Source organism: Hibiscus syriacus, unplaced genomic scaffold (genome assembly GCF_006381635.1).
Source record: "Hibiscus syriacus cultivar Baekdansim isolate YM2019G1 unplaced genomic scaffold, ASM638163v2 tig00111855_pilon, whole genome shotgun sequence".
NCBI classification, from domain to species: Eukaryota; Viridiplantae; Streptophyta; class Magnoliopsida; order Malvales; family Malvaceae; genus Hibiscus; species Hibiscus syriacus.
This window is the reverse complement of record NW_024063205.1, coordinates 1-25,863: the sequence shown is the minus strand read 5'-3', so window position 1 is coordinate 25,863 and position 25,863 is coordinate 1. Positions and strand designations below refer to the sequence as shown.

Genomic DNA, 25,863 nt, shown 5'->3' with positions numbered 1-25,863 from the left:
AAATTATACTCCATAAATTACAAATGTTAATATTAGCACTATCTAACCTATTAATGTTCCTTCCTCTAAGTTGAATACCTATAATCTTCTTTATAACTTTAAGAATATCATCAGCTGACCTGGAACAACCTTGAAATATTCTTTTATTTCGTTCCTCCCACAAGACATATATATGTGTGCACCAAGCAATCTTTAATATAGTAGCGAGAAGAGACTTGCCTTTCCAAGTTTTACTAGTCCAAACAAGCATGTCCTCCCAAGACCAAATGGTTTTCTTCAATCCATTTAGGAGCAAAATGGTATCCCATAAGGAAGATGCCAAGGGACATTCAAATAACAAATGGTCCCTTGTTTCCATTGCTTCATTACAATGAACACAATTTTCCACAGTATCAATCTCCATTCGTTGAAGCCGATCTCGAGTATGAAGTCTGTCCAAGAGAGTCATCCATGCAATCAAACTTTGTTTAGAAATATGTAAGGGACTTTGTTTAAGAAAATTCGTCTTTTGTAAATCATTAATCTCCATATCTATATTCGCCTCACGTTTTATGAGTTTGCAAATCAATTTTTTATATAGAGATAATTACATAGACAAGTGAGACATAATTTGAATTAGCCTAATCATTAGAAATAATCGAGTAACATCAACTTTATCCAATTACATTTGAAGGCGTCTTATATTTAAAGATTATAGGGTAAAGTACACAAACGGTCATCCGAATGTAGGATGATGCTTTATTGAGTCTCATGACTATTAAAGGTTATAAAAGGGTTCTTTGACTATAGTATGTTATTTTGTTGAGTCAATCGACTATTAAAAGTTACAAAACGGCCACTCAACTAATTCATATGTTCCAAACTCGCCCTTTTTCGGTAAAAAATGAGAAGTCTTCTGAGCTAGACGTTAACGTGTTGATTGTGATACGATAATCATTTGAGATTCTCATATCAGATTTTATAATATCTCAGTCAATATGTTAACGTCCAACTCAGGCTGCTATCAATTTTCAATAGAAAATGACGAGTTTGAACATATGAAATAGTCGGATGATTATTTAATAATTTTTAGTAGTAAATAGACTCAACAAAGTAATACTATATAGTTAAAATACCATTTTATGAATTTTAATAGTTAAAAGATTCAATAAAATAGTATCCTATAGCTTGGGGACCATTATTGTACTTTATCAAAGATTATACTGATCGAAGATACGTAAGAAATCATAGTTGAATACTGAAAATTAATGTGAATACTATCAACTTTGTGAAGTCAGTGTCCAGGTTCCATTCAAATCCTTGGGGTTGTGGAATCGAGTCTTACGGAGGGCATTTCATAATTCGGAGGTCTGGCATTGGGGACAGTATGCTATCTTACCTTCTCCTACCCCATTACATATGGGAATAATGGTCAGCTAATATATAATAGAGAGAAAAGAAAATATAATTTAGGTAACAATTGCGATAAAACAAAAACTATAAGGACCAATCTAATAATTGGGATAGTTCAGGGACAATTTGCTAATAAAGTCAAATAGAAGTAATCAAATGAGTGCGGATGAGAGGGAATCAGATGCCTTACTGTATTGGCCCCTTTTTATACACTTGTTATCCCCTTCGATATTTTCCATATTCAACATAACACGTCGAACACTCATAATTTTCCCCCTGGACTTTCCCTCTCCCCAAAAACCTCATTTCCGAGAAAAAGAGAAGCTCAGGTAGCAGGAAGGAAATGGCTGATCAGCTTACCGAAGACCAGATCTCTGAGTTCAAGGAGGCCTTCAGCCTCTTCGACAAGGATGGCGATGGTCCCATCTCTCATCTCTCTCTCTCTCGCTTTTATTTTCCTCTTGATGTTTTTCTTTTAATTATGCGTTAATTATTTTTCTTTGTTCGGTTCAGCTCTGTTTTGCGGATCCTACTGTCGTTTTTTTTAATGCTTGATTTCCCCCCCCAAATTTGCGATCGTTTTCTTTTTTGATTCGAATTGTGTGATGGATCTAGGATTACGACTTATGAATTCATGATCCTGATTGATCTTTGTCGGTTTCATTTCGGTTGCTTTGGCTCTTGATTTCTATCTCTGTAATTTTTTTTTCTGCTTTCAGTTCCGTTACTGTTGACTTTTATAGGTCATTTCATTGATTTTATTTATTTGACTTGCTACTGTTAGATCTTTTTTCGATGCAAAAGAGACTTGCCTATATCGCCATTTTTTTGGTATTAGATTATGCTTGTGATTTGATTTGTAATTTAGTCATGATTGAAGAGTGAATTTCTTTTGTGTAAATTTTAAATCTTATTAGCTAAGCTTCCATTGATCTTGTATGCAAGTCACATAGATTGAATCTCCAGAAAATTTTCTGATCTATAATCCCATACATGGAAATTTTTGTTTGGTACTTACTACTACATGAAGGTTATTGATCCAGAATATATTAGTTGATCCATGAGTTTGTTGAACTTCTTTTTCCCAATGTTTCCGCATCCTTGAGCTTTTATGAAACAATAAGTTCGATTGAATTCATTCGCGCATTGGAAAAATGTTCACAATCCGTATTCTGCTGCGTTTAGTTGGCTATCATTTATGTCTGATTTTCTTACCAAATTTAGTTAGTTGTCTTGATTGTTTCATAGTCGATATAGTAGTCTTATTTTTTTTGCTTTGCATATCTTTTTCGTTATCATTGTAGGTTGCATTACTACCAAGGAGCTGGGGACTGTGATGCGATCACTTGGACAGAACCCTACCGAGGCAGAACTCCAAGATATGATCAACGAAGTTGACGCTGATGGGAATGGGACCATTGATTTTCCTGAATTCCTTAACCTCATGGCAAGGAAAATGAAAGATACTGACTCAGAGGAGGAACTTAAAGAGGCTTTCAGGGTGTTTGACAAGGACCAGAATGGCTTCATATCAGCTGCTGAGCTCCGCCACGTTATGACAAATCTTGGTGAGAAGCTTACAGATGAGGAAGTCGATGAGATGATCCGCGAGGCCGATGTTGATGGTGACGGGCAGATCAACTACGAGGAGTTCGTCAAAGTCATGATGGCCAAGTAAGGATCTCTTCAACCATAACCAAGATCCAAAAATGGCAATATCAAAAAGAGAGAGAGAGAGGAAAAAACAGAGCAGATAAGTTTGCAAATATTTCAATTTCTCAATAGACAACTATGTTTTTTCGTGTCTCACGGTTGGTCGTCTGTTTATTGTTTGCATTATTTCATGGACCAGCTTGTTTGCTCTGTTTTTTGTTCCGAACTCCGGATTTTCTTTAGCAGTGTCATCTTCTTCTTTTTTCTTACCGATTGGCGTTTTCTTCCTATTTTTGGTGCCATGAAACTTCGAACAATTTGCAACAAGATTCCATGTTTTTGCTTATGGATGACCAATTTTTACCATATTTTAAATTTTCAGTAATATCATAGTTTTCAATAGTTTGTTTGATTTTCTTTTTCTAATGCGGCATTTCTCATTGTGTGCTATGGTTTTGTTTTGCCCGGTTTAAACTACAATCTCCATTGTTTGATCACTGATTTCATATGGTGCTGTCTCCTTATTCTTCACCTTCCTACCGTCGGTCTTGAACGAAGACGCTTCAGCGTGGACGATCGAATAACTTAAAAATTTAGGACAATTTTAAGAATATTTTAATAAATTTAAAAAGAAAGTTTTGGAGTTTTTTTTATAATTTTCAAAAGATGAATGCTCTATTATTTAATTACGGGGTGATAAAACCAAAGCAATGTCAAAGTTGAGTGGTCAAATTGATTTCTTTTTAAAGTGTAGTGACCATAACATAAATAGAATCAAAATTGAGTGATATAAATTGTAGTTAACCCTTAGAAGAGCATCTAAATTTAACTAAAAGAAAGAAAGCATCCTCCTTTTCTCTCTTGCTCTCTTTAGTTCCCCTTCTAATGTTGGCAAATGTTAGTGTGCAAATCGAATCGAAAAATGGAACAAAATCTTGGCCAACTATTATTATCCCAAAGTTGGTACATAATGCATATGTGCATTGCATTGAATAACAACGCATCTCCCATCACCACATTCATCCTTCGCTAGTATATTCTTCCAAATAACACTATCTTTCGTTTGGTCTAATCCTGCCCTCAATCCCTGCTTTAAAAATTTTGAAATCTAGTTCCACGGGAGTTATTCAAGGATCGAAATTGCAATTATTGTCAATCCAAAACTTGAATAAATCGTTTTCTACTCCGGTTATAGTTTATTTGACAGCTCCTTGACTTTTAATTCTACGAATTTAGTCCTTTTTTTCCTTGTATGCTTTTAAAGCTAAAGTTAAATCAATAACAACGTTAATTGAAATTTAATCCTTAAATCAATATTTTGAACATTAAAATGTCGGATATTCAGAATTTAACAAAACAAAAGTTATTTAATTTTTTAAATCAGACAAGTAGAGTGAAAGGATAAAAATGTAAAGAGTTTGAAGAGTACAAGGACTTCAGGCATAATTAAACCGTTTAATCTTATTACCTGGTTTTTATCTTACCTAATCTAACTACAATCGAGAACCCCTTTGGTTGTTTTGACAGGAAGAGAGAGGACAACGTCATATGTGCCCGGCAATAATCGTAGCCAAAAGCCGAAGAAAGAAACGAAATCAAAAGATGGGAAACGACGTCGTAAGCATGATTGCTTTTTCCTCTAGATCTATCTTTTATCATACATGTAATGTGTATTTCATAAAAAAAAAAAAAGGAATATGCTGTCTTATTTAGTGCAAGTACGTGTTTGCCAAATATGTGGTTTCATTAATGACAGTTACGCAATTATGTCATTAGTTTAAGTTTTAGTTAAAGACAATAATTATCTAAATACTGATTTTATCATGTTATAACCTAATTAGTGGGATATTAATAGTTTAAGGTTTTTTTTTCACTCTTTTATATTATATTTTTTCAAGTCGTTTTCTAACATCTTATATATATATTTATCAATGAATTTATATTGTTATTCTATTGTTCTACAAATTTATTTATTTTTTAAAAATCACATAATTTAAATAAGTTTAATAATTTTAGGGTTAAGGTTTTGTTGCATTGTTTATTTGAAATTTCTAAAACTAAGAAGTATTTATCTAAAAAAAAGGAAAATTAATCACGTTGAGGAAATCGAATAAAAGAAAACTGAAGTTTTTACTTGCTTTTTATTGATTTTTGAGAAAAATTAACTCAAAAATAAAAAACATAATATTTTACTGCAAAAGATGATTTGTGACATAAAAAAGGACAGAGAGATCAAGATTTCTTGAAGGGGGAAAACAACCACCACATCATTTCATGTTGATAAATTAGTGGTTTGATGATTAAGAGAACAATTCAGAAACATAAATGTCTTAATTTTAACTTCTTTGTTTTTTTTTATCTTTTTGGTGTGTATATATATACTTCTTTTAACATGAGTCGGCGTGGGATGTACTGATTTAATCACAATTCTAAAATCACACATCGTAAATAAAAATAAAAATAAAAATGAATTTTTTTTTATCAAGAATTAGTACAGACAAAAGAATTCAGAGTCCTATTTAAACACAATTAACAAGTTCAGGGACTACAAGCTGTTTTATTCCAATAATATTCCTAAATTTTTTTAAAAAATGTAAATTAAATAAATAGCCATAAGAGAAATTCGTTAATTTATTAGTTACAATTTACAAACCTACCTCACAAATGTAACGAACATATAAGGCAAAGGTATCTTTGGTTGTCTGTTCTATTTCCCCTCAATAGAACTTTACCAGTCTCTATCTGGTAAATTATATTCTCTTCATTTTTGTTTGTTTGTTTTTTTTACTTTACATCTACCCCTAATTTGATTGAGATTTTCGATTTTCTAAGTTAGCGGATTTGATTATTCAGTTGCGGACGAAATTAATTTGGTAGAAATTTGAATTTATTTTTATTTTGGTTGGAATCTGTGTTTGAATTTGTGAAGTCATATACATTTGGCTGCAGAATATAGGTGTTTTTCTCTCTTTACATTTTTTTAATAATTCCAGTTGATCCGGATGCTGATATTGTTGTTTGGTAAAAAATTAAATGGTTTGGAAGAGTAAGGTTAATCAACTAGGAGGATTTAATCCTTTATTTTGATTCTAGATTTTGATGTTTCCCAACGTGGTGTGGTAATTAGGTACAGCGAAATGATGAGGCTGCAAACCTATACCTGTCTCAGCTTAGTCGCGATGCTTGCTGTTATTTATCATGCATTCGACCGTAGAGGTCAGTTTTATCCTGCTATGGTGTATTTATCAACCTCTAAGATCAGCTTGCTGCTTGTTCTCAACATGGGCCTTGTCTTTACGTGCATCTTATGGCAAATAACCAAGCGGATATTCCTCGGGTCCCTTCGTGAAGCTGAGGTCGAGCGGTTGAACGAGCAGTCGTGGAGGGAGGTCATGGAGATCCTCTTTGCAATCACTATTTTTCGGCAGGACTTCTCCGTTTCGTTCCTCGGGACGGTTACCGCTCCGTTGTTAATCAAGGCTTTGCATTGGTTGGCACAGAAAAGGGTTGAGTACATCGAGACAACGCCTTCCGTTCCTATGTTTTCTCATGTTCGGATTGTTTCTTTTCTGGGTTTCCTCCTCCTTCTAGATTTTCTGTTTTTGTCCAGCTCTATCAAGGTTTTGATCCAAACTCGAGAAGCTTCAGTCTCCCTATTCTTTGCATTTGAGTAAGTTTTTAACCTGACACATTTTCTTCTGTTGTGATTAATGATTATCGATTGAAATGTTTCTAAATGCATTTCTAAGCATATTTTGGGGGACTATTATTCAAAACTTTTTTTGTATTTAAAATTTAAATTGTCCGGAGTATTTTAGGTTTAAAGTAATGGATTGAAAAGGATGAACATGATACATGTAGTCATAGTTCCTCATTTTTTTTACTAAGGTCCTGATGACTATGCATAGTGATCTTTTATTTTGGAGCATGATTAAGGATTGCAAAATTATTCTCTTTCTGGACTGCTAGACTAGAAAGAATCGAGAAAGAAACTCTTTAAATATGTCATATATGTTGAAATCCAAATAATTTTTGCTTCACAGTAGTTTGCATAATATGACTAGTTTTGATTCCTCCCCTTGTTTCTTTCCAAATGCTCTGTTCATCTCCATTTTTCACATGTATCATTGTTCTTTATCTGTTTCAGCTGCACTAGCGAGTGACGGATATGTATTTTCCCAGTTTATCTAATTTCACTCTGGACTAATGTTGAATTCTTTGGGTCCAGGTACAAGATATTGGCAACGACTATAGTGTCAACTTTTATAAAATATTGTTTCTACGTGAGTGACATGCTTATGGAAGGACAATGGGAGAAAAAGCCTGTCTATACCTTCTACTTGGAGCACATCCGGGATTTGCTTCACTTGTCTATGTATTTATGCTTCTTTCTTGTAATTTTTATGTAAGTAAACATTTTCCTTTTAGTTTCTGCACGATTTCATATATGTTTATTTTATTTATGTGCATAAATAATTTGTCTGTTGGACAATGTTTTAATGCATGAGATTCTCTGAAGCATTTTAGTTAGAATGCTACACTTTATGTTGGAGATTTTATCATGCTTCAGATCCCATTCAGTTGTCCTGATATCTATGTTTTAAAGTTGAAGGATGGCATTAGGCATGTGGTATATATATATATATATATATATCCTGTACATTGGTCAATGATATGGTTGTGAATATGTGTGTATAATGTAAATATGTCAACCTAAGTTCAAAGCTTGGTGTATAATGTAAATATGTGTGTGTGTGTGTTTGTATATATATATCCTATAGATTGATCAATGATGTGGTTGTGAATTTTTAATTTGTTTCTGCAGGAATTATGGTGTACCTCTGGACTTAATACGGGAGCTATATGAAACCTTTAGGAATTTTAAAATTTGTGTGGCTGACTACTTGCGTTATAGGAAGATCGCTTCAAATATGAATGATAGATTCCCAGATGCTACTCCTGAAGAGCTTGCTTCGTGAGTGAAATATTATTTGTTTATGAACTCAATTTTATATTTTTAGGAATCTTTTAATTGCATGTTAAATTCTGGATTCTTAATTGCTTACCGATCTGATGGCCAGAAATGATGCAACATGTATTATATGCCGGGAAGAGATGACCACAGCTAAGAAGTTAGTTTGTGGACACCTTTTTCATGTGCACTGTCTTCGATCATGGCTGGAGAGACAGCATACCTGCCCTACATGTAGAGCTCTGGTTGTGCCACCTGAAAATAAAACAAGTTCATCTGGAGGGCAACATGGACCATGGTCAGATGCTCAAGGACAGGGTAACCTCATTGTAACATCATCTATAATAAGATGAGCTCTTCCTTTGTCCTAGGTATCTGATAAATCAATGGAGCCTTTCAAATTTTCCGTCCATTATTAGCTTAAATTTAAGTTTTTTATCTTTTTGCTTGCTAACTATTTGTGCCTTGTTGAACTGCATGTGAACTAGCTAAGGGCTGTGCCTCTTATAAGGTGCGGAAATGCAAAAATGTTCACAGGTTTTATTCGTGCTTCAAGTCATGCATATTAGTGTGGTGCATTACTTGAGGGCTTTTTCTCCCGAACCCCATATTAACAACGTCCATGTTTTGGTCTCTAATTTTGGGGAGATAACCGGTTCCATATCCCGGTATTTTATACCACACAGCAGCTGTTAAGCTGATTTAGGTCGATAAGAATCGGGATTCTGACATTAAAGAATTACTTGGTACTGCATCGATATTGCTTCACGTTTAACTTTTATAACTTCGCAATTATCAAACTGACATTACTGTTTGAAAAACTTAAGCTAATTGTTTAAAGTGGAAACAGGGTCTGGCACAAATTCAGCTAGACAAGGTTCTGGTGGTGGTGACATGGCCACTGATAATTTGACCCGGCATCAGGTCAGGCTTCAGGCTGCTGCCACGGCAGCTTCAATATATGAGAGATCCTACGTCTATCCTTCTGCAAACACTCTTGTTTGGTAGGTAGTTTTATACTTGTAATACTTCATGTCAATGAGATTTGAAGTTTCCTGATTTTACCGGCTTTGTTATCTTTCCTCTTTTTCCCCATGTGATGTTTACCTGCCAATTGCAGTGCACTGATTATTAATTTCAAGGACTCCAACTGCATTGGTCCCCAACCGGTACATCGATTTACATATTACAATGTTTGTGCATTTTATATGCAGGTCTCCTGGATATGTTGTACTTCCTAAGACTCATGAGTCATTGTCCGAGTCCACAAAGGTTGAATCTAGTGGACCGAGCACTTCCATCCGAGAACAATTTGCCATTCCTGGTGGACAAGCTAACATGTCCTTTCCACAACTCCTCATTGTGCTTTTGTTCCTTTTCAATCACCTTTTGCTGATGTAAACTCAGGAGAGGCATCGAGCAGCAACCCGAACATTCCGGCTTCGCAGTTGGAAGCTCAGGAAAAGATCATTCAACATCAGATTGAGGTATCGCTTACGTATTGATCAGTTCTATTCTCGGTTTCTCTTTTATTTCCCGTGCACGTTGTAGGATATACTTATTTTTCTAGCTCTCGACATTTGGTCTACACATACATACGTACAATTCATATATATATGTATATAATTGTGTAATTCGCTGCATGGCACGAGATTCCAATGTCGCAACCAGACTTTTTTTCAGGATAGCCTCCTAATTTGCTTCTTGTGTTCTGTTCCAAAACCGAATAGGTGCTGCAACATCAGCTCAAACTCCTACAGATGCATAAGCCAAAAACCGAGGGAAGCACGGATGCAGTCTCACCGCCTCATTGGATAGAAAAGGAAAGACCATTTCTTCATCTTCTTCGAGAGACTGAAGAGAAATACATACTTTTTTCACGACTGCATTGTTTTGTCTTTAAATGGAAACAGGCCCTGCTAACTTTGCTGCTGCTACTAGGTGAAGATGTAATTTTGGAGGGTCAAAGTATATTTGTTTTCAGTAAGTGTAATTTTTCTATTGAATTAATTTCATTTTTTGGTGATTTTATGAAAATTTGAAGCAGCACAAAATGAGTCTCGAACCTACCCGAACGAAACTTAAATTTGAACATCGGATTAGTGGTGCATAACAATAAAAATTTTAATTCCGAAGAAAATTTTAAATTTTAGACTCTAAACCTTAAATCCGAGTATGAAAAACCAGCCCTTAAACCCGAGAATCCATTAAGAAAAACCAGCCCATGTGTTATTTTGAAAAACCATGATCCTTTTCACCCAAGTAAAGCACTAATGGAAAACAACCGACTTTAGGCTATATATATAGGCATAAACTCCTCTTTGAAAAATCCCTAATCTTTTCAACCGATAGCAGTTCTTTTCTTTTAAGATAATTGATATTAGTTTCAAGGAAGATGACATCGACCGTCACCTATGTTTATTGCTCTCACTGTCTCCAGTTTTCCAAGGCTGCCATTGAAGCTAAATTCTTGTAAGCACCTCCACTCTCCTTTTTTTTTTATTTTAAATTCCTTTATTAATTTATATGTTCATGGCGATGAATGTGGGATTTATCCGATTGTAGTTCGTGTTCTTCTTGCGGAAAACTGGTGAGCGAGGTCAGTGTGGAGGGAAATTCTTCGTCGGTGTTGAAGAATAAGTTTAAAAGATCCGGAAAAGCCTTGCAGATTATTAAACCTAAACTTCCTCGTGGATCGGATGACAAGATTGAACGTTTCTAGTTTCTTCTTCTTCTTCTTGTTGAAGGATATTTGTTAATTGCTTTATTATTTTGTTTTTCTAAGGTAACAATTGATCATGAACGGACTAAGAAAAAGTTCTTCATAGATGTGATCAACAATGGCCGATTCCTCCCCCCCCCCCCCAATCGTTTATGAATTTACTTGAATTGTTGAACTCGAAATCCTTAAAGAAAGATTGCATGGGAAGAAAACTGTTACGTTGAAATTTATTAATTTTTTTTATTTAAAGTGTTTTTGGGGTCAAATGACATGTTTTATGACTCATTTAAAATTAAAATAGATTAAAACATCTTTTATTATTTAATTTAAAATCAAATTAAACATACACAGTGAAAAACTGTCTTTTCGAACTTGATTACGTATATGGATTACTTATCAGATAACGAATGTTATTAAAATTAAATTGAAAGTAAACTGATATAAAAGTTCAAATATTAATATGGTGTGAGTTAGTATTGATGTCTAAATTTACATCAACAAATATTAAATACTTACTAATAATGTTTGGGGTAATTTTCGTTTTCCCCACTGATATTTCAAAAGTTACTTACAAACTGGTCATTCAATGTTAACAATCGTTAACATATGTGACGAAAATCATAGCAGACATGTTAACTTCTTATTTTCCTCTACCTCTGCTCACAGGGTTTTAAATCGAGGTCGCGATCGCGTTTTCGATCATTTCGTGTTTATTGTGATTGTGGCCGTCGCGGGCGCTATTGCGGGTGTAGCGGGTAACTCGGACGGCGACGCTACCACTATTTTGGGGACACTAACACGTTTTCGAATCGTGATTTGAAACCCTGCCTGCTCACTTTCTATTCTCTCTCAAAATTTAACAGTAAAAAAAACCTTGTCTGTTTTCGCTATGAGAGAACCTCAAAGATACCTTGGACATTCATAAGAAATATATACAAGAAAAATCAAATTCATCTTTAACCATCTGGAGATTCAGAAGCCTTCACAAATCGACCTTTCACTTGCTTCTTACCATCAGCTCTCGCCTTCCTCGTTTCATAACGTATGTGTTTATCGTACCTGCTCATGCCATGCCACCCCTCCAATTATAATAATCTAGAACCCATTATTAGCCGACAACAAACACAAGGAAAATCAACCTTCGTATTTTGTTCTTTTTGTAACGTTGCATGGCATTGCCTCTGTTGTGCGCCAACAATCCAAGATCAGCCTTGCTAGGTGCACATGCCCTTGCTTGGAAATGTTGTTCCATGAACACAACATCACTGGAACCGCAATAGCCTATTGGTCCACCAAAAGTCGAACCCATTGATGGCCTTGGTATCGGTAGGTTGTTGCTCACGGACGTGGGTGCCCTTGACTTGCTCCCTGATTATTCGAGTTTATCTGCATTTTCAAATACAGAGAGAGATTGTTGAGTCATGTTGCAACAAAATTCCACATGTTGAGCTTTCTGTAAAATGAGAACAAAAATATTCCATAAAGATGAAGCAGGTGATCGTTTCGATTTGTATTGGAGTCCGAGGCTGGGTCGTGTAATGTCATGAATCTCGGGTTAGATGTATTGGGCTAACCCAAGATGAGACTTGGTTTAAATCTCTAGCTTGTAGGAAACCTTGACTCAAATTAAAGAGGGTTTGGGCTTTAAGTAAGCCCGATAGTGAATAAAAATAGTTTTTAATCTACAGTCAAATTGGAGGGACCAAAGAAGCAATTTTACCCTTGTTCAAAAATAAAGTTGATTTCCATTAAAAATTGGTGATATCATCGTCTGAATTTCCAACTTCTCTTTTTCTTCACATTTGTCTTCTCCTCCCAAGTTTTCTTCCTCATTTTCATCATTCTTTTGAGCAAAGGTGGAGTCTTTGGTTTAGTTTCAATCTATTTCATCAAACCAAGGTAAGAACCAAAATCCACACCTCTTGAGCTTTCATTTGAGACCTTAAGATCAAGTTTTGGCCATAGTTGTAAAAATGAGTTTTAGAAGGGTTTAAGAAACTAGGTGGTTCTAACCCATTTTTCAGATATTTTTAGCCGTTGGAAGTGTTTTAAAACCCTCCTTAATCCTTAGCAACAATTAGTAACCCTTGCATTTGGTGTTTAACACAAGAGCTCTAAAGCTAAAGGGAAGAAGAAACTCACCCTTGGTTGAATATTTGGTGTTTTCAACAGTTTAGCATCAAAGGTAATTCACTTTTGACTCAACTATACCATATGTAAGTCATTTAGATGAAATGTAGTAGGTTGCATAAGCTTAAAGCATTCTCATGGTAGATTGCATGTTTTAGAGTTATAAATATATTTAAAGCCTTATTTATGCTCCTTTGTATCTTCATAAAACATTAATAATGTTTGGGGACCTCACTAAGGTCTTTGGGATAGTAGAATAGGAGTTTTTATACCTATTTTATGCTCTTTGCAGATTGAGTTTCGATAATTGAGGGATAATATCGAAACTTGTTCTTATTCTCAGTCAAAATCATGAGTTTCTAGGCAAGAGTATCGATACTTTGGGTCATAATTTCAAAACTCCCAAAATATTTCGAAACTAGACAAAACAAAACGGTTAAAAGTACCATTACTTATATAAAGTATCGAAACTTTTTCAGGAGCATCGATACTCTTGGGTTAGTATCGATACTTTCAGTCTGTTTTGGATAAAAGGTCAATTTTTAAGAGAATTAGACTCGAGGTACCCTAACACTTCAATATATACTCGAATAAGACTTCAAGCGAGAACAATAATTAATATAAAAAAAGTAGAAACATAAATAGCTAGGTTTACGTAAAACTAGCATTGGTTGACACTAGGGAAATAATCAGGACACTTGTGTTCCTTTTAGCAGAAATATGACAGTCAGTCCCACGACACTATAGTAGCCAACTGAGCCAACTGGGTGTAGATGCCCCAAGACTCGACGAAGTAGGTAGGTGGGTGTACGTTCTGATGCAGAATTCTAAATCTCACCCAGTAGTACCTGATGGTGCTTTGGCAGTGCTAGAAGGTTGCGTGAGCTCCGAGATGCATAATCCCTCAGCCGCACCATGATGCCAGCAACAGATTAACAGTCCAGTAATTGTACACTCAGACATGTGCCACTTGTCACTTCATCTAGGGCATGCATATAGTATAATACAGTTTTCAGTGAAACACTGAACTCGTAAGCTCAGCATTGGAAATGTATTTCCATGAGCAAGTTCTTAGGGAGCAGGTCGTGGGGAGCTGTCGTCGTCAATATTCCAGTGCAGCAGATTCAGATTTTCAGAATGCGTCTGGAGTCATCTTTAGAGGGCATGTACTATTATGGACCTTGTTATGTATTCAGTCGTAACTATTTTGAAACTCAGTATTTTGTATTATTTTGCGGATGTATTTTGGGAGCTCCACATTAATTGTAAACCTAGTTTATTTCTACGTTTTTTATATTACATTATGGATGTCTAAATTTCAAAGATTTACAAGCAGTTTTAAAAGAAAATTTTCCCGTGTAACATTGTAATTTAGGGAACTTCGGGGTCTAACTAGACTAGGGTGTTACAGGCCGAGCTTGAACCGATCCGAATAAGCCAAAAAATAGCAGACTATTGCCTAATCTGAACAAATTTTCGGTTTCTACAATAAGCAAACCTCGCTACTCATTTCAAAGCAACGATATTGGATACGACAACAGAAGCCATTGGGATCAAAGCTCAATGCAACCTGCAAACAGCGATAAGAGAATAAGAGCGAGAAGTTAAAAGAGTACCTAGAAAATAAAATGTTTTACATCAGAGCTGAAAGTTTAATAAATGGCGTTTTGAAATTTTGTTTAGCTTTTTCTTGGTAAATCCATAGTGTGTTAGTGGGCGAAGTTAACGATAAAGGTTGAGGTTTTTCTTTGAGGTTCTCTCATGGTGAAACCAGAGTTCGATAAATGTTTCTTTGAGGTTCTCCCATGGAGAAAACAGACAAGTTTTTTTATTGTTAAATTTGGAGAGAGATATGAAAGAATAGAAAGTGAGCAGAAGTAGGAGAATAAGACGATGATGATAAGGATGATCGATCAACGGTCCAAATAAGCTTTCAACAATCCACGTAAGCAGTTAACGTGCCAACTATGATTTCCGTCACGTCTGTTAACTGTTGTTAACATTGTTTATTGAGTGACCAATTTGTAACTAATCAATAACATATGGAGAAAACGAAAATTGCCCCAAACATTAGTGACCAACTATGTAATTCACCCTTTTAAATATGCATTGTAAAACGATCATGAGAAATATCTAAAAAATATTTTAAAACTTTAGTATATTTTAATTATTATCATTGTCGCGTTAAACTTAACACATTAATTTTTAACGGTAACTTTTTTTTTTAATTTTGACATACTGATAAATTTGGTAACAACTTCATTCAACCAAAAACATAAATTCTTCCATATTTGTTGTAATTGTGATCAACCCAATCAATCCAAACTTGATCCTCGAGCCGACACGTGTCTTCATTGACTATTTCCCAACACAAAATGACTATAAGTGTTACTCACCAACCTTACACCATATGTTTGTCTCTCGGGATGTCACCTTTTTTGAGAATTAACCATACTTTGCAGCATCTCATCTTCACGGGGAGACTTTCAATGAAGATAAGACCCTTAATATCATTCTCACTATACCTCATGATCCTCCCTCTACTATCACAAACAAACCTAACGACCCAACAAGCATTGTAATTCCAAATTTACAAACTGTTTCTCCTGTGCAACAAGAAATTATCATAATCAATCACACCACAGAAGAACAACGGCAACCTGATCCAGGAAGGCAGCAAGAACAGGCCCGAGAACTTCGGTATACTCTCGAAGACTCTATTCTCCTGAAATTGAAACAGCAGTGTCAATTTCATCCCCAACCGAGGATTGTTCTGAAACAAAAATCTCACCTCCATCACCATCCATCTATCTTCCAATTGCAGTTCGAAAGGAAACAAGGGGTTACACTCAGCACCCTATTTCTCGATTTGTGTCATAAGAAAACTTATCTAAGTCTTACAAAGCCTTCGTATCTAATGTTGATACTGTAGAACTTCCAAAAAACATAGAAGAAGTTCTTAAATCAACTGAGTGGAGGCAAGTTGTGATGGAAATAAAGGCTCTCAAAGACAATGAAACGTGGGAAGTCTCGGATTTATCAAGTGGTAAGAACGTAACATGAAAGTGGATCTTCACTACAAAATTTAAACCCAATAGCAGTATTGATCAATACAAGGCTCGGCTTGTGGCTAAGGGTTTTACTCAAACCTATGGCCTTGACTACGATGAGACGTTTGCACCAATTTCCAAGCTAAACACCGTTAGAGTTCTCCTATCCCTTGTTGTCAACTTATTTTGGCCCTCGACCAAATTAGACGTAAAAAATGTTTTCCTCAATGCACAATTAAATGAGGAAGTGTACATAAACTTCCCACTCGGGTTTGAAGAGAGCAAGGGCCAAGTGTGTAAGTTAAATAAGTTCTTCTATGGACTAAAGCAATCTCCAAGGGCGGGTTCAACCGATTTGCCAAAGCTATGACTAGTAAAAGCTATATTCAAGGACAGGCTGACCACACCATGCTTTACAAACACTCGAAAAGTGGAAAATGTTACACTCTCATTGTCTACGTGGACGATATAATATTAACAATGGATGATTCAAGCGAAATTAAAAGGCTAAAAGAGTTTCTTAGTGTTGAATTCGAACTTAAGGCCTTGAGGAATCTTAGATACTTTCTTGGAATAGAGGTAGCAAGGTCTAAGGCAGGTATTTCCATCTCCCAAAGAAAGTATGTTTTCGATCTGCTTTCTGAAGTTGGTTTGTTGGGCTGCAAACCAGCCGAAACTCCTATGGAATTCAATCTTAAATTGGGAACTGATAAAGATGGAGAAGATATCGACAGGGGGAGATCAACAACTAGTAGGGAGACTTATCTACCTATTTCACACTCGTCCATACATAGCTTTCGGTGTGAGTGTTATCAGCCAATACATGCATGCTCCAAGGGAGAAACATCTGGAAGCTGCGTAAAGGATATTTAGGTATCTCAAAGGGATTCCGGGTAAAGGCCTCCACTTCAAAAAAACTGCCAACCGAAGTGTAGAAGCATATGTTGATACAGACTGGACAGGTGCTGTTAACGACAGACGTTCTACAAGTGGTTACTGTAGCTATGTTTAGGGTAATCTCGTAACATGGAGAAGTAAAAAAATAGTCTGTTGTAGCACGCAACAGTGCAGAGGCAGAGTATCGAGCACCATCCCATGGTATATGCGAAGGATTCTGGATACAATAACTGCTGGAGAACTAAAAGTGTCCTATACCAGACCTATAAAAATGCATTGTGACAACCAGGCAGTTGTCGGCATAGCACATAATCTTGTTCACCACGATCGCACCAAACATGTGGAAATTGATCGCCACTTCATCAAAGAAAAAATTAACCCGGGAGAGGTTTTTGTTACCTACCTACGAGACAACAAGTTGCAGACTTGTTGACCAAAAGCTTGAGCAGAAACATGTTTGAAGAAATTATTGGCAAGTTAGGCTTAATAAATATCTACACTCCAGCTCGAGGGGGGTGTTGGAATTCCTAAAATTAAGGATAAATTATTTACCTTATTCCTAGGAGTTCCATTGTACAATAGGATCTAATCTTAGTCTCTAATTCTTAGGGAGTTACTGATTTTTAGGGATTGTTTCCTTATTTATACTTAGACTACTCTATAAAGGCTGTAAACTATTTAGTAAAAAATAACAACCTACTTTCTAAGGTTGTTCAAGGTCATGGATAAATGTTTGTAATTGAGAACCATCAAGATGGGAGATATAAAATTAAGAATACCTGTAAGCATTCATTCTGAATGCAAACACTAGTTTTCGGAACCAACTCCATTCTTGAGGCGAAAACCTTTCATCATTGATAGCTCCCCTACGAACATTAGAACAAGAGAGATCATTCAAAAGCTTGATATTATCAAAAACATTTTAAGATAATTTGATTCAGTATCCTTATAATCATAAGAACAGTACAAAACATTATTTTCCATGTCCCCAGAAGGAATAAACCGAAAGAACTTTAAATTTGAACTTACAAGACATTAGTTGATCTTGCAATCTCCCGAATTCTCGCCAGGATCCTCTTCAGAAACCTCAATGTCATTGGAGAGCCCTGAAAAATAATCTTCATCCGCATCGTCCCCATTACTTTCAAGATCAGCTCTACTATACCTCCTTTCAACATATTCAAACATTTGTCACCTCTGTAGGCGGAAAACATGCATTATAACATTAGGGGAAAGTGTGACAGGTGACTGATCTTCTCTACTCTGTCTATTGGACTCCATGATCTGTAAATAGAGAATATAAGTACGAAAAAATAGGCATTCGTTAATCATCTCATTAACTATCAAATATGAGATGATACCTTCTTCAAGTTGTTAGGCAGTGCAGATACATCACAGGCTGTAGGAGCCCAGAGCTTCACATTTTTATCAATTCCACAAGTAGCAAAAAAGGCATACATGAATGAGGCTCCAGATGATTTACTACATTTCGAACACCTAACATTACTCGAACAAGCTTGGTGTTCTTCTTCCAAATAAATATATGCCCACAATCAGAACCGCCCATCACATATTCATCTTTGGGGCCAAAAAAACCCACTCCTTTGACTGTCAGTGAATTTTTGTGACCCACATAAACTTGTTGCTCCTTATCTCTGTGCTGAGTTCCAGATTCAAGGGATAACGGAGAAGGCCCGACCCCCTTGTTCTTTTGGAATAAGTAAATCAACTCATCATTGTAAGAAACAAGTAGTTCACTTGTGTTAGAATAAGCTAACCCTGTAATATGAATATGGTTGGAGTGAAGCAGATGACGAAGGCAAAATACGTTCACTGGTGTTTCTGAAACATTAGATGCTTCCGGTGGATATTTTCTGATATCACAGACGCGCGCATATTCATCAGAACCTCCTATAGCAAAGTAATTCAGATTCCTTGGATCAATTACGATGGCATTTAACCTCATGTTTAAAGGTTACCTATCAGCTTCTTAGAATGAGAAGCAGTGAAATAGCTTTGAAGTAGAACCACACCACAGATCAAACTGCAACACAAAATAGCAAGAATAACAAAATCTAAAAAAAATGAAGCCAAATTTAAGTTTCAATTTCAATTAAATTAACTAACATGTTGAACTAAGCCATCTTCACCACAACTAAAGAATATGTGTGGACTTCCGGGCTCAATAGCAAGGTTGTACACCCGACCTTGGTGCTTTCCCAATCTTCTCGTTTTAACATGACCATTCTCCGAAATTTCTCCAAGCCTCATCTGAAACAAGAGGAAAACTTTTATACGGACAATCTCATAACTACATTCTTCGTTTAAATTTTTTTTTCTGAATGAGCAACAATAACCTATTACTAGCATCTACATATTACTTCGGGCCTTCATTTTTCTTTTAGTATACACATCTAACACCCGTGTTAGACACAATTCCAAAATGAGCATGGGATATCATACTTGATGAACCGATTTTTTTTAAAATTGAAGATACTTGTGTCGAACGCATAACCATATTTGAACTCCACCTAACCCGGTAACATAAACTAGCATCGAGGATCAAAGCAAGGATAAACAGAAGCAATGAACTTCACTACCTGGCCATCAGCAGCAGAAGTGATTAATCTCTTATCATCAGTGAAGGGCATAAATTTTGCCTGAAATATGTTGTCCAAGTGGCCGGAAAGATACGAAGACGTTTTGCTTTTAGCAGCCCAGTTCCAGAACAAAACATGTTTGTCATCAGAACCAGACACCAGGATGTAACCAGTGGAGTTGAATTTTGTTCACACATTCCTCATAGCCTTTCAGTTTCCCATAAAGGTCTATTTTTTCCACTATAGCCTGTACCAAAACATACAAAAACAACCAAAAACAACTGAATCTTAATTACACCCAGAATTCTAGATCAAATTTGAGTTCATACTGTAAAACAAATCAAAACCCATTTTGTATGGAATTCCATCCAACATAGACCATCAAATAAATACCCAGAATTTTCTAATTTTTCTAGAGATGACTCCTTCTCATAGTCCATTTGATACAGTGATCAAAGTATTTGAACAGAATGGGAAAAAGAGAAAGAGGCAGAAGAATAAGCTGTGAAATCAGCGAAGCAAAGAGATGACGAGCAGAGCTTTTAGGGGTGCAAAGACCCATTTCGCGGTTGATGATCTCTTCAAAAGCATGTTTGATTCTCTTCAAACTTGTCGCCTCCATGTTTCAATTCTTCAATGATGAATCGTTTTCACGCTCTACAGTTCATTTTAGTTACGGTTCTTGCTCGGTGGTGTGGCTTACGAATTGTGCACCCTTGTGTAGAAAGCGCGACGAGGGTCGGGCCAAAACCCGATTCTAAAGTTTTATTAAATCAAGACCCATCAAAATTCAAATTCAATACCTATTTTTATGTCAGAACCCACCAAAAAATTGTGTGGACTGGGCTCAATACGGGTTGATTTTGGATGAAAAATAGAAATTAAATAACATGTTCAACAAGAATTACTATTATTATTTTAAATAATTTATTTTTTTTAATTAGACTCATATGGCCCGTTTAGATCAAAGATTTTAGGATTTCTGACGGGTATATTTTTTTTTTGATAAGGATACCATTTGATTGATTAAATATTTCTTTCCCAACAATAAATACAACACATTTATTTCTGGGAATGTTATTCACACACACATATTAGGTATTCTTTTATTCCCGTATGGGCTAAAATACCATTCTTTTCCCGTTTGCCTCTGTGATATTTTCTTCTCCCCTTAGTTTGTCTCTGCGAAAAATTATCGTTCTCCTGGTAAACTTTCTTCTCTCCCTTTCTTATCTTCTCCCTTTCTTTACAATTTTTTACTTGTTTAATTTTTCAGAAAATTGATTTCGGGTAAGGGTTTATCTTAATCTAGTATTTTTTGGTCGAACCCATTTTTTCAGAAAAATGCTGTCGGGTTAGGGTTCTTAAGGTTTTGGTTGTTTTTTGATTGGAAATTAGTGTAGTCGATTTAAGTTAACCTCGATCGATAGTTTCCTTATAGTTGTTGTTTTGCTTGGATCCATTCGGCCATTTTTTCATAATCTAGTACTGTTTGGTCGAACTCATTTTTTATTGGAAAAATAGTTATAGTTGTTGTTTCACTTGGATCGATTCTGTCAGAATTTGTTGCAACACTTCTCATTTGGATTTTGTTCTTCTTCTTTATATGCATAAATTCAGCTTGCGTTCGATGGTCGGACTACGAAACTAGTAGTAATCGGGATATCATGAGGGTAAAACGATTCTATTGTAGGACAGCTATTTGATTCTAAATGGAACTAGAACGATTCTGAACCTTAGCAACGATGTAAGCGTACATAGGGTTGATTTTATTTTTGGAAAAATAAAATCTTTATATTTAAATAAAAATAAATAACTATTGAATTGAAATAAAATAAAATATTTTAGTTAAAGGTTTCCATTAGAAATTGATGAAGGGAATTGTTGAAGCAGTATCCCTTTTGGAGGAAGACCTTGATGAAAGATTGCTTATTAACATCTGTTATAGCCCAAGGAGGTATTTTATAAGAACTAGACCTGTAGTCATTATTTGTTATTGTTGTTTAACGTTCCCCAGTTTTTAAAGTTCAGTTTTAATTTTGATCTGAAAATTACATGTTTTTGGTAGATGGACATGTCGAAGTTGTACACTGTCATCGAATATTTCATCAAGCAGCTTATGGCCTTGTGACTTCAGAATGGGAATGGTCTTAACTTCTCTTCAAACTTTTAAGTGCTTATACCACTTTGATCTCAGGTAACCTGTATTACCTATTAATTTTTATCTTAATCAAATCTGTAACGTCACAGACCTCTATTATTTGGTTTGAGAATACCGGTTAAAATTGTCCTTGTGTACAAGTGAAGTTCACTCTTCTTTCTTAGCGTCTATTTTTTGCCTGCATTAGGCTACCGTATGACAAGGCTTAATTTGCAACTTGGTTTCTCTTTTCACATTGTTGGTTCTCCACATACATATGTTGGCATTTTCCTACCTCCTATTTTAGCATCAAAAGAATGTGTAGTCGTTTTTTATTAACTATGGTATATGTTACCCAGGCTGCATATATATCAAGATAAAGCATCAAAACCTGAGAAATTTGTTGATGTTCTCTGTAATGAAATTTCAAATTATGTTCAAGAGCTGCGAGGTGCAAAAGCCATGATCGATGGGAACCTTGTGAGAATTAATCTAATCAACCTTTTGAATCTCAGAGCATCTTATTCATTATTAATCTTCTATGATTATGAAATAATATCTATTCCTTCTTAATAAATCCCTCATCTTTCTACTGATAATTGCTCTGATCTTTTTATATTTAGGTTGTTAATGATGAAACTTGCACAACAGACGGTTTGCATAAAGTTGAGTTGCTTTTACCATTCATGAAGGATATGTACATCGGAGGTTCTCTGGCCATTTCAATTTTGAACTCAATTATATTTCCATGTTTGTTATAATGTTAAATCTAAGATTTAATAATTTGCTTAAACTTTGTGAAGCATGCAGCCAGAAAGATGTTGTAGGTATTGTCAATTTTACTGGTTTTGTATGTTCCTTTTCATTCTTGAATTCAAAGGAACCAATTTCATAGGCTGTTGCTGATATAAAGGTAATCATTTCTTGATTTGGATAACAACTTGGTCTTTTTTTTAATATATATACTAGAGAAGCGTTGGGATGTAAATTTTCATCCTAAGAAATAAATGTTTAATCTTTATGTAAGATAACAACGAGCAAGTTAGATATGTTTCAAATGTTTATCTGACTGATTGTGATTAGAATATAAATTTTGGAAAATATATGAAATTATTTGATTTAGTTGAGTTGATGTTGACAAATTCAGTACAAATGTATGCACCGAGACTCTAACAGTCTCTTGCAGATCAAAAGACATTCTAACCCTAAAACTTTGGTCTGAAGAGTCTCTTTCCACCTTATGTCATATATGGTTTAAATTAGAGTTACCATACATTTCAGTTGTAAATTGTGCTTCTGTATGCATGGTGCAGGCTTTTTCATGTAGCTATTATTTTCTCTTAATTGGACATGTCATACTTTATTTGGTGATATGCTTTAAACAAGCATATACTATATTTTATCTTCCTTTCGTTTTTATTGAGTTGTAGTTTCTATTCATTTATACGAGTCATGACTAGTCAATTCCTTAAAGACTCCTTGCAATTCTTCAGCATAGAAATAAGAACTTGAAATGATAACATTCAGAGGTTATTTGTATGTTCTCAATCTCAAAAGAATAAATGGCCTTGTTCACTTGAGTGACGTGTGCTTGATGTTCTTTTCTTATACAATTGTTTATGGCTCTGGTCAAGATGATATCATCAGGAGTTTGCTAAGCAGGCTGGATATCATTTGTGATAAAGTGGATGAAAATGTATGGCCAAATGACGATGTAATTAAGGAAACAAGAAATGACTCATTGTCTGAAAAGCCGGTTTCCCAACTTGTTTTACACTCCTTGAGGTGCATTAGCATTGTTGATAAGTCTTTATTTTATCAAAAGAACCTAACTCTAATTAGAATACTTATTTACTATCATTCAATTTATTATTTTCTCTTTTATATATCAATCAATTTGAGGAGTGATACTTTCTTTTGCTTAGATCTTTGATGTAGGCTTTCTTATTTACAATACATTATTATCATCATGGTTTCATGCTAAAAAAATTAAATGAATACAAATTAAACATAAATACTTATAAAAATAAAATAAACAAATACAAATAAAATCCTATTCATTCAAACTTAATTTATTTACCCCAATAATTATGTATCAAAATTTTTATACATCATCTTCGTTTTTACTATTTACGCTTAAAAATCTCGATTTTTACTCCAAAAACTAATCTCAACGGTGTCAGTTCAAAATTTTGGTTTTTGCTATAGCTTCTATTGTTAAATAGGGCATCATCTTTACCCTACAAATAGTCTAAATAATTTGGAAATAAGTCAAATTTCAGACAGACTTACAATAATTCGGACATAGCCGAATTAGCAATCTCAGGACCAATATCTTAGAATAATTCGAACATGACCGAATTAGCAACCACTTAAAATTGTTTTAGAATTCTCTTTAGATACAGGTAAGCTATTTCACTTGTCCTTTGTGTATCATCTAAAAGAAATTAACGGTCTAGTATGTTCAAAGTTTGGCCTCTGTCGGTTTTTGTATGTTCGGAGAGAAATTACAGGTTGGGAAACATGAATTATTGGGTTGCTTGATTTTCGTAATCAAGAGTTAAGTACAAATCAGATTAGGACTGAATATTAATAATTTTATTAAAATATTAGCAGAGATAACGATGAAAGACGGTGAAATATAAAATTATAGAAAATATGATTTTAGTTTTATATTTTCTCACTTATTTGAATTATGCTTTTGTAATATAAATTCATGAGATAAATAATAATGATAAAGTATGCAGAATTAAATATAAATATAAAAGATAAATAAATAAATTATTGTATATAGAAGATATAATAAATATTATATCTTAGATAACAAAAATAATTTACATCTTTTTACTATTATGAATATCTATGAAGAATTTTCACAGTGTAAACATTTAGTTAAATGTTGATGTAAAATTTTAATATATTTTTACATAGATTATGTAAAATTTAATATTAATTATAATTAAAATAATACATTATATATTTAAATACTCAAGTAATATATTATCAACAAATAGAATTTTTATATAAATAATTTTTATTTAAATATTTATAATTTCACTTGTTAAAAAATATGGAACAAAGACAATTTGGTAAAATATACATTCTAGTAATCTTTTATTCTTTCAACCAAACATTGTAATCTTACATTCCTGCCAAACCAACCAAACACAGTAATGTAACATTCCCAGTAATCTATTCTGGTAATCTTTTATTCCCACTGATAATCTTACATTTCGTGAATCAAACTGTCGCGATCGTCTTTCGGGTGGGCCCAGAATTGTGCTTCGACTTAGGAAAATAGATTAGGAGTCGCCACCGACCATTTTAAAACTAATTTAGTTCGGTCAAACACCATCTTACCTGATCTGCGTTTTACCAGAAATATGTCAGATCTGAGAGTCGCTACGGTCAAGGAAGGATTAGCACCCTTGAATCGCCCTTTCGATACCAATTAATTTGCCGGTTGTCTTTAATTACGAAAATTATAATTTAAATTTAAGACATTTGATTCGAATTACTTACCTTTTGATCAATTGTAAAGTGAAAAATGTTAGGTAAAAAAAACTTAATTGAATAAAAGAAAAGACAAAGACTAAATTATAATGTTTTAAATAGAAGAGAAAATAAAATGGGTACATGCCGGAAAGAGAAATTAACAGAGTGAAAAATAAAAGTAAATAAAATAAGAACAAATCACACCTACTGGTAACACAAAATAATTAAAAACATAAACAAGAAAGGTCTATTAGATTAAAAAGAAACGTTAATTGCAAGATTAAATAACCGAAGTCAAAATAAAAAATTACTAGGATTAAAACAGAAATAAATAATAAAGAAATACAAAAATGACTAGTAAAAATATGAAAAATAAATAAAAGCAACCAAAAAAAAAGAAATAAAAAGCTAATTAGATTTTAAAAAATGAAAATAAATAAAAAAACAAAGAAAACATAATAGAAAAATATATGATTAAGAAAAGGAAAAAATAATAAAATAAGAATAAAATATAATAACTTAATACATCACCACCATCATAACACACATTTCCATGATATTCTACTTGTCCATCTATTTTCAATTCCACGAAATGTAGTGCAGTGTTTAAATATTAAAAAAATAACTTACTTTTTCAATTGAGGCTTTAAGTTCCATAAACCAAGATTTACAATGGAAGTTGCAGCAACAAAGATTGGTTATGTTTCTCGGTAGAGAGAACCAAAACGAAACAGCGCCACTGTTTCCTTCGTTCCAGTTGAGATCAGCCAAGCAGAAAAGCTTCAACCCATTTTGTTCCAGAATTTGGAGAT

At 34.4% G+C, this 25,863-nt stretch overlaps 2 protein-coding genes and 2 pseudogenes across 2 annotated transcripts; 3 read left to right on the top strand and 1 right to left on the bottom strand.

Annotated features, from left to right (window-relative positions):
• Positions 1-1,651: 1,651 nt before the first annotated feature.
• LOC120172598 (calmodulin) lies at positions 1,652-3,120 on the top strand. Its single transcript, XM_039180022.1, has 2 exons — positions 1,652-1,811; positions 2,697-3,120. Exons 1-2 carry the CDS (start codon positions 1,736-1,738, stop codon positions 3,068-3,070), a joined length of 450 nt encoding a protein of 149 aa, XP_039035953.1. The 5' UTR covers positions 1,652-1,735; the 3' UTR covers positions 3,071-3,120.
• A 3,062-nt stretch (positions 3,121-6,182) lies between these two features.
• On the top strand, positions 6,183-10,297 carry LOC120172581 (annotated as a pseudogene).
• A 997-nt stretch (positions 10,298-11,294) lies between these two features.
• On the bottom strand, positions 11,295-19,856 carry LOC120172585 (annotated as a pseudogene).
• Positions 19,857-21,287: 1,431 nt separating this feature from the next.
• LOC120172580 lies at positions 21,288-22,549 on the top strand. Its single transcript, XM_039180012.1, has 4 exons — positions 21,288-21,373; positions 21,485-21,613; positions 21,916-22,036; positions 22,180-22,549. Exons 1-4 carry the CDS (start codon positions 21,288-21,290, stop codon positions 22,315-22,317), a joined length of 474 nt encoding a protein of 157 aa, XP_039035943.1. The 3' UTR covers positions 22,318-22,549.
• Positions 22,550-25,863: the final 3,314 nt, after the last annotated feature.

Bases quoted from the DNA above. Each gene is read 5' to 3' on its own strand.
- LOC120172598 (XM_039180022.1), top strand. From the start codon at position 1,736: ATGGCTGATCAGCTTACCGAAGACCAGATCTCTGAGTTCAAGGAGGCC. The intron at 1,812-2,696 runs GTCCCATCTCTC...TTATCATTGTAG, and splicing joins CTTCGACAAGGATGGCGATG to GTTGCATTACTACCAAGGAG.
- LOC120172580 (XM_039180012.1), top strand. From the start codon at position 21,288: ATGAAGGGAATTGTTGAAGCAGTATCCCTTTTGGAGGAAGACCTTGAT. The intron at 21,374-21,484 runs GTATTTTATAAG...TGTTTTTGGTAG, and splicing joins ATCTGTTATAGCCCAAGGAG to ATGGACATGTCGAAGTTGTA. The intron at 21,614-21,915 runs GTAACCTGTATT...TATGTTACCCAG, and splicing joins TTATACCACTTTGATCTCAG to GCTGCATATATATCAAGATA.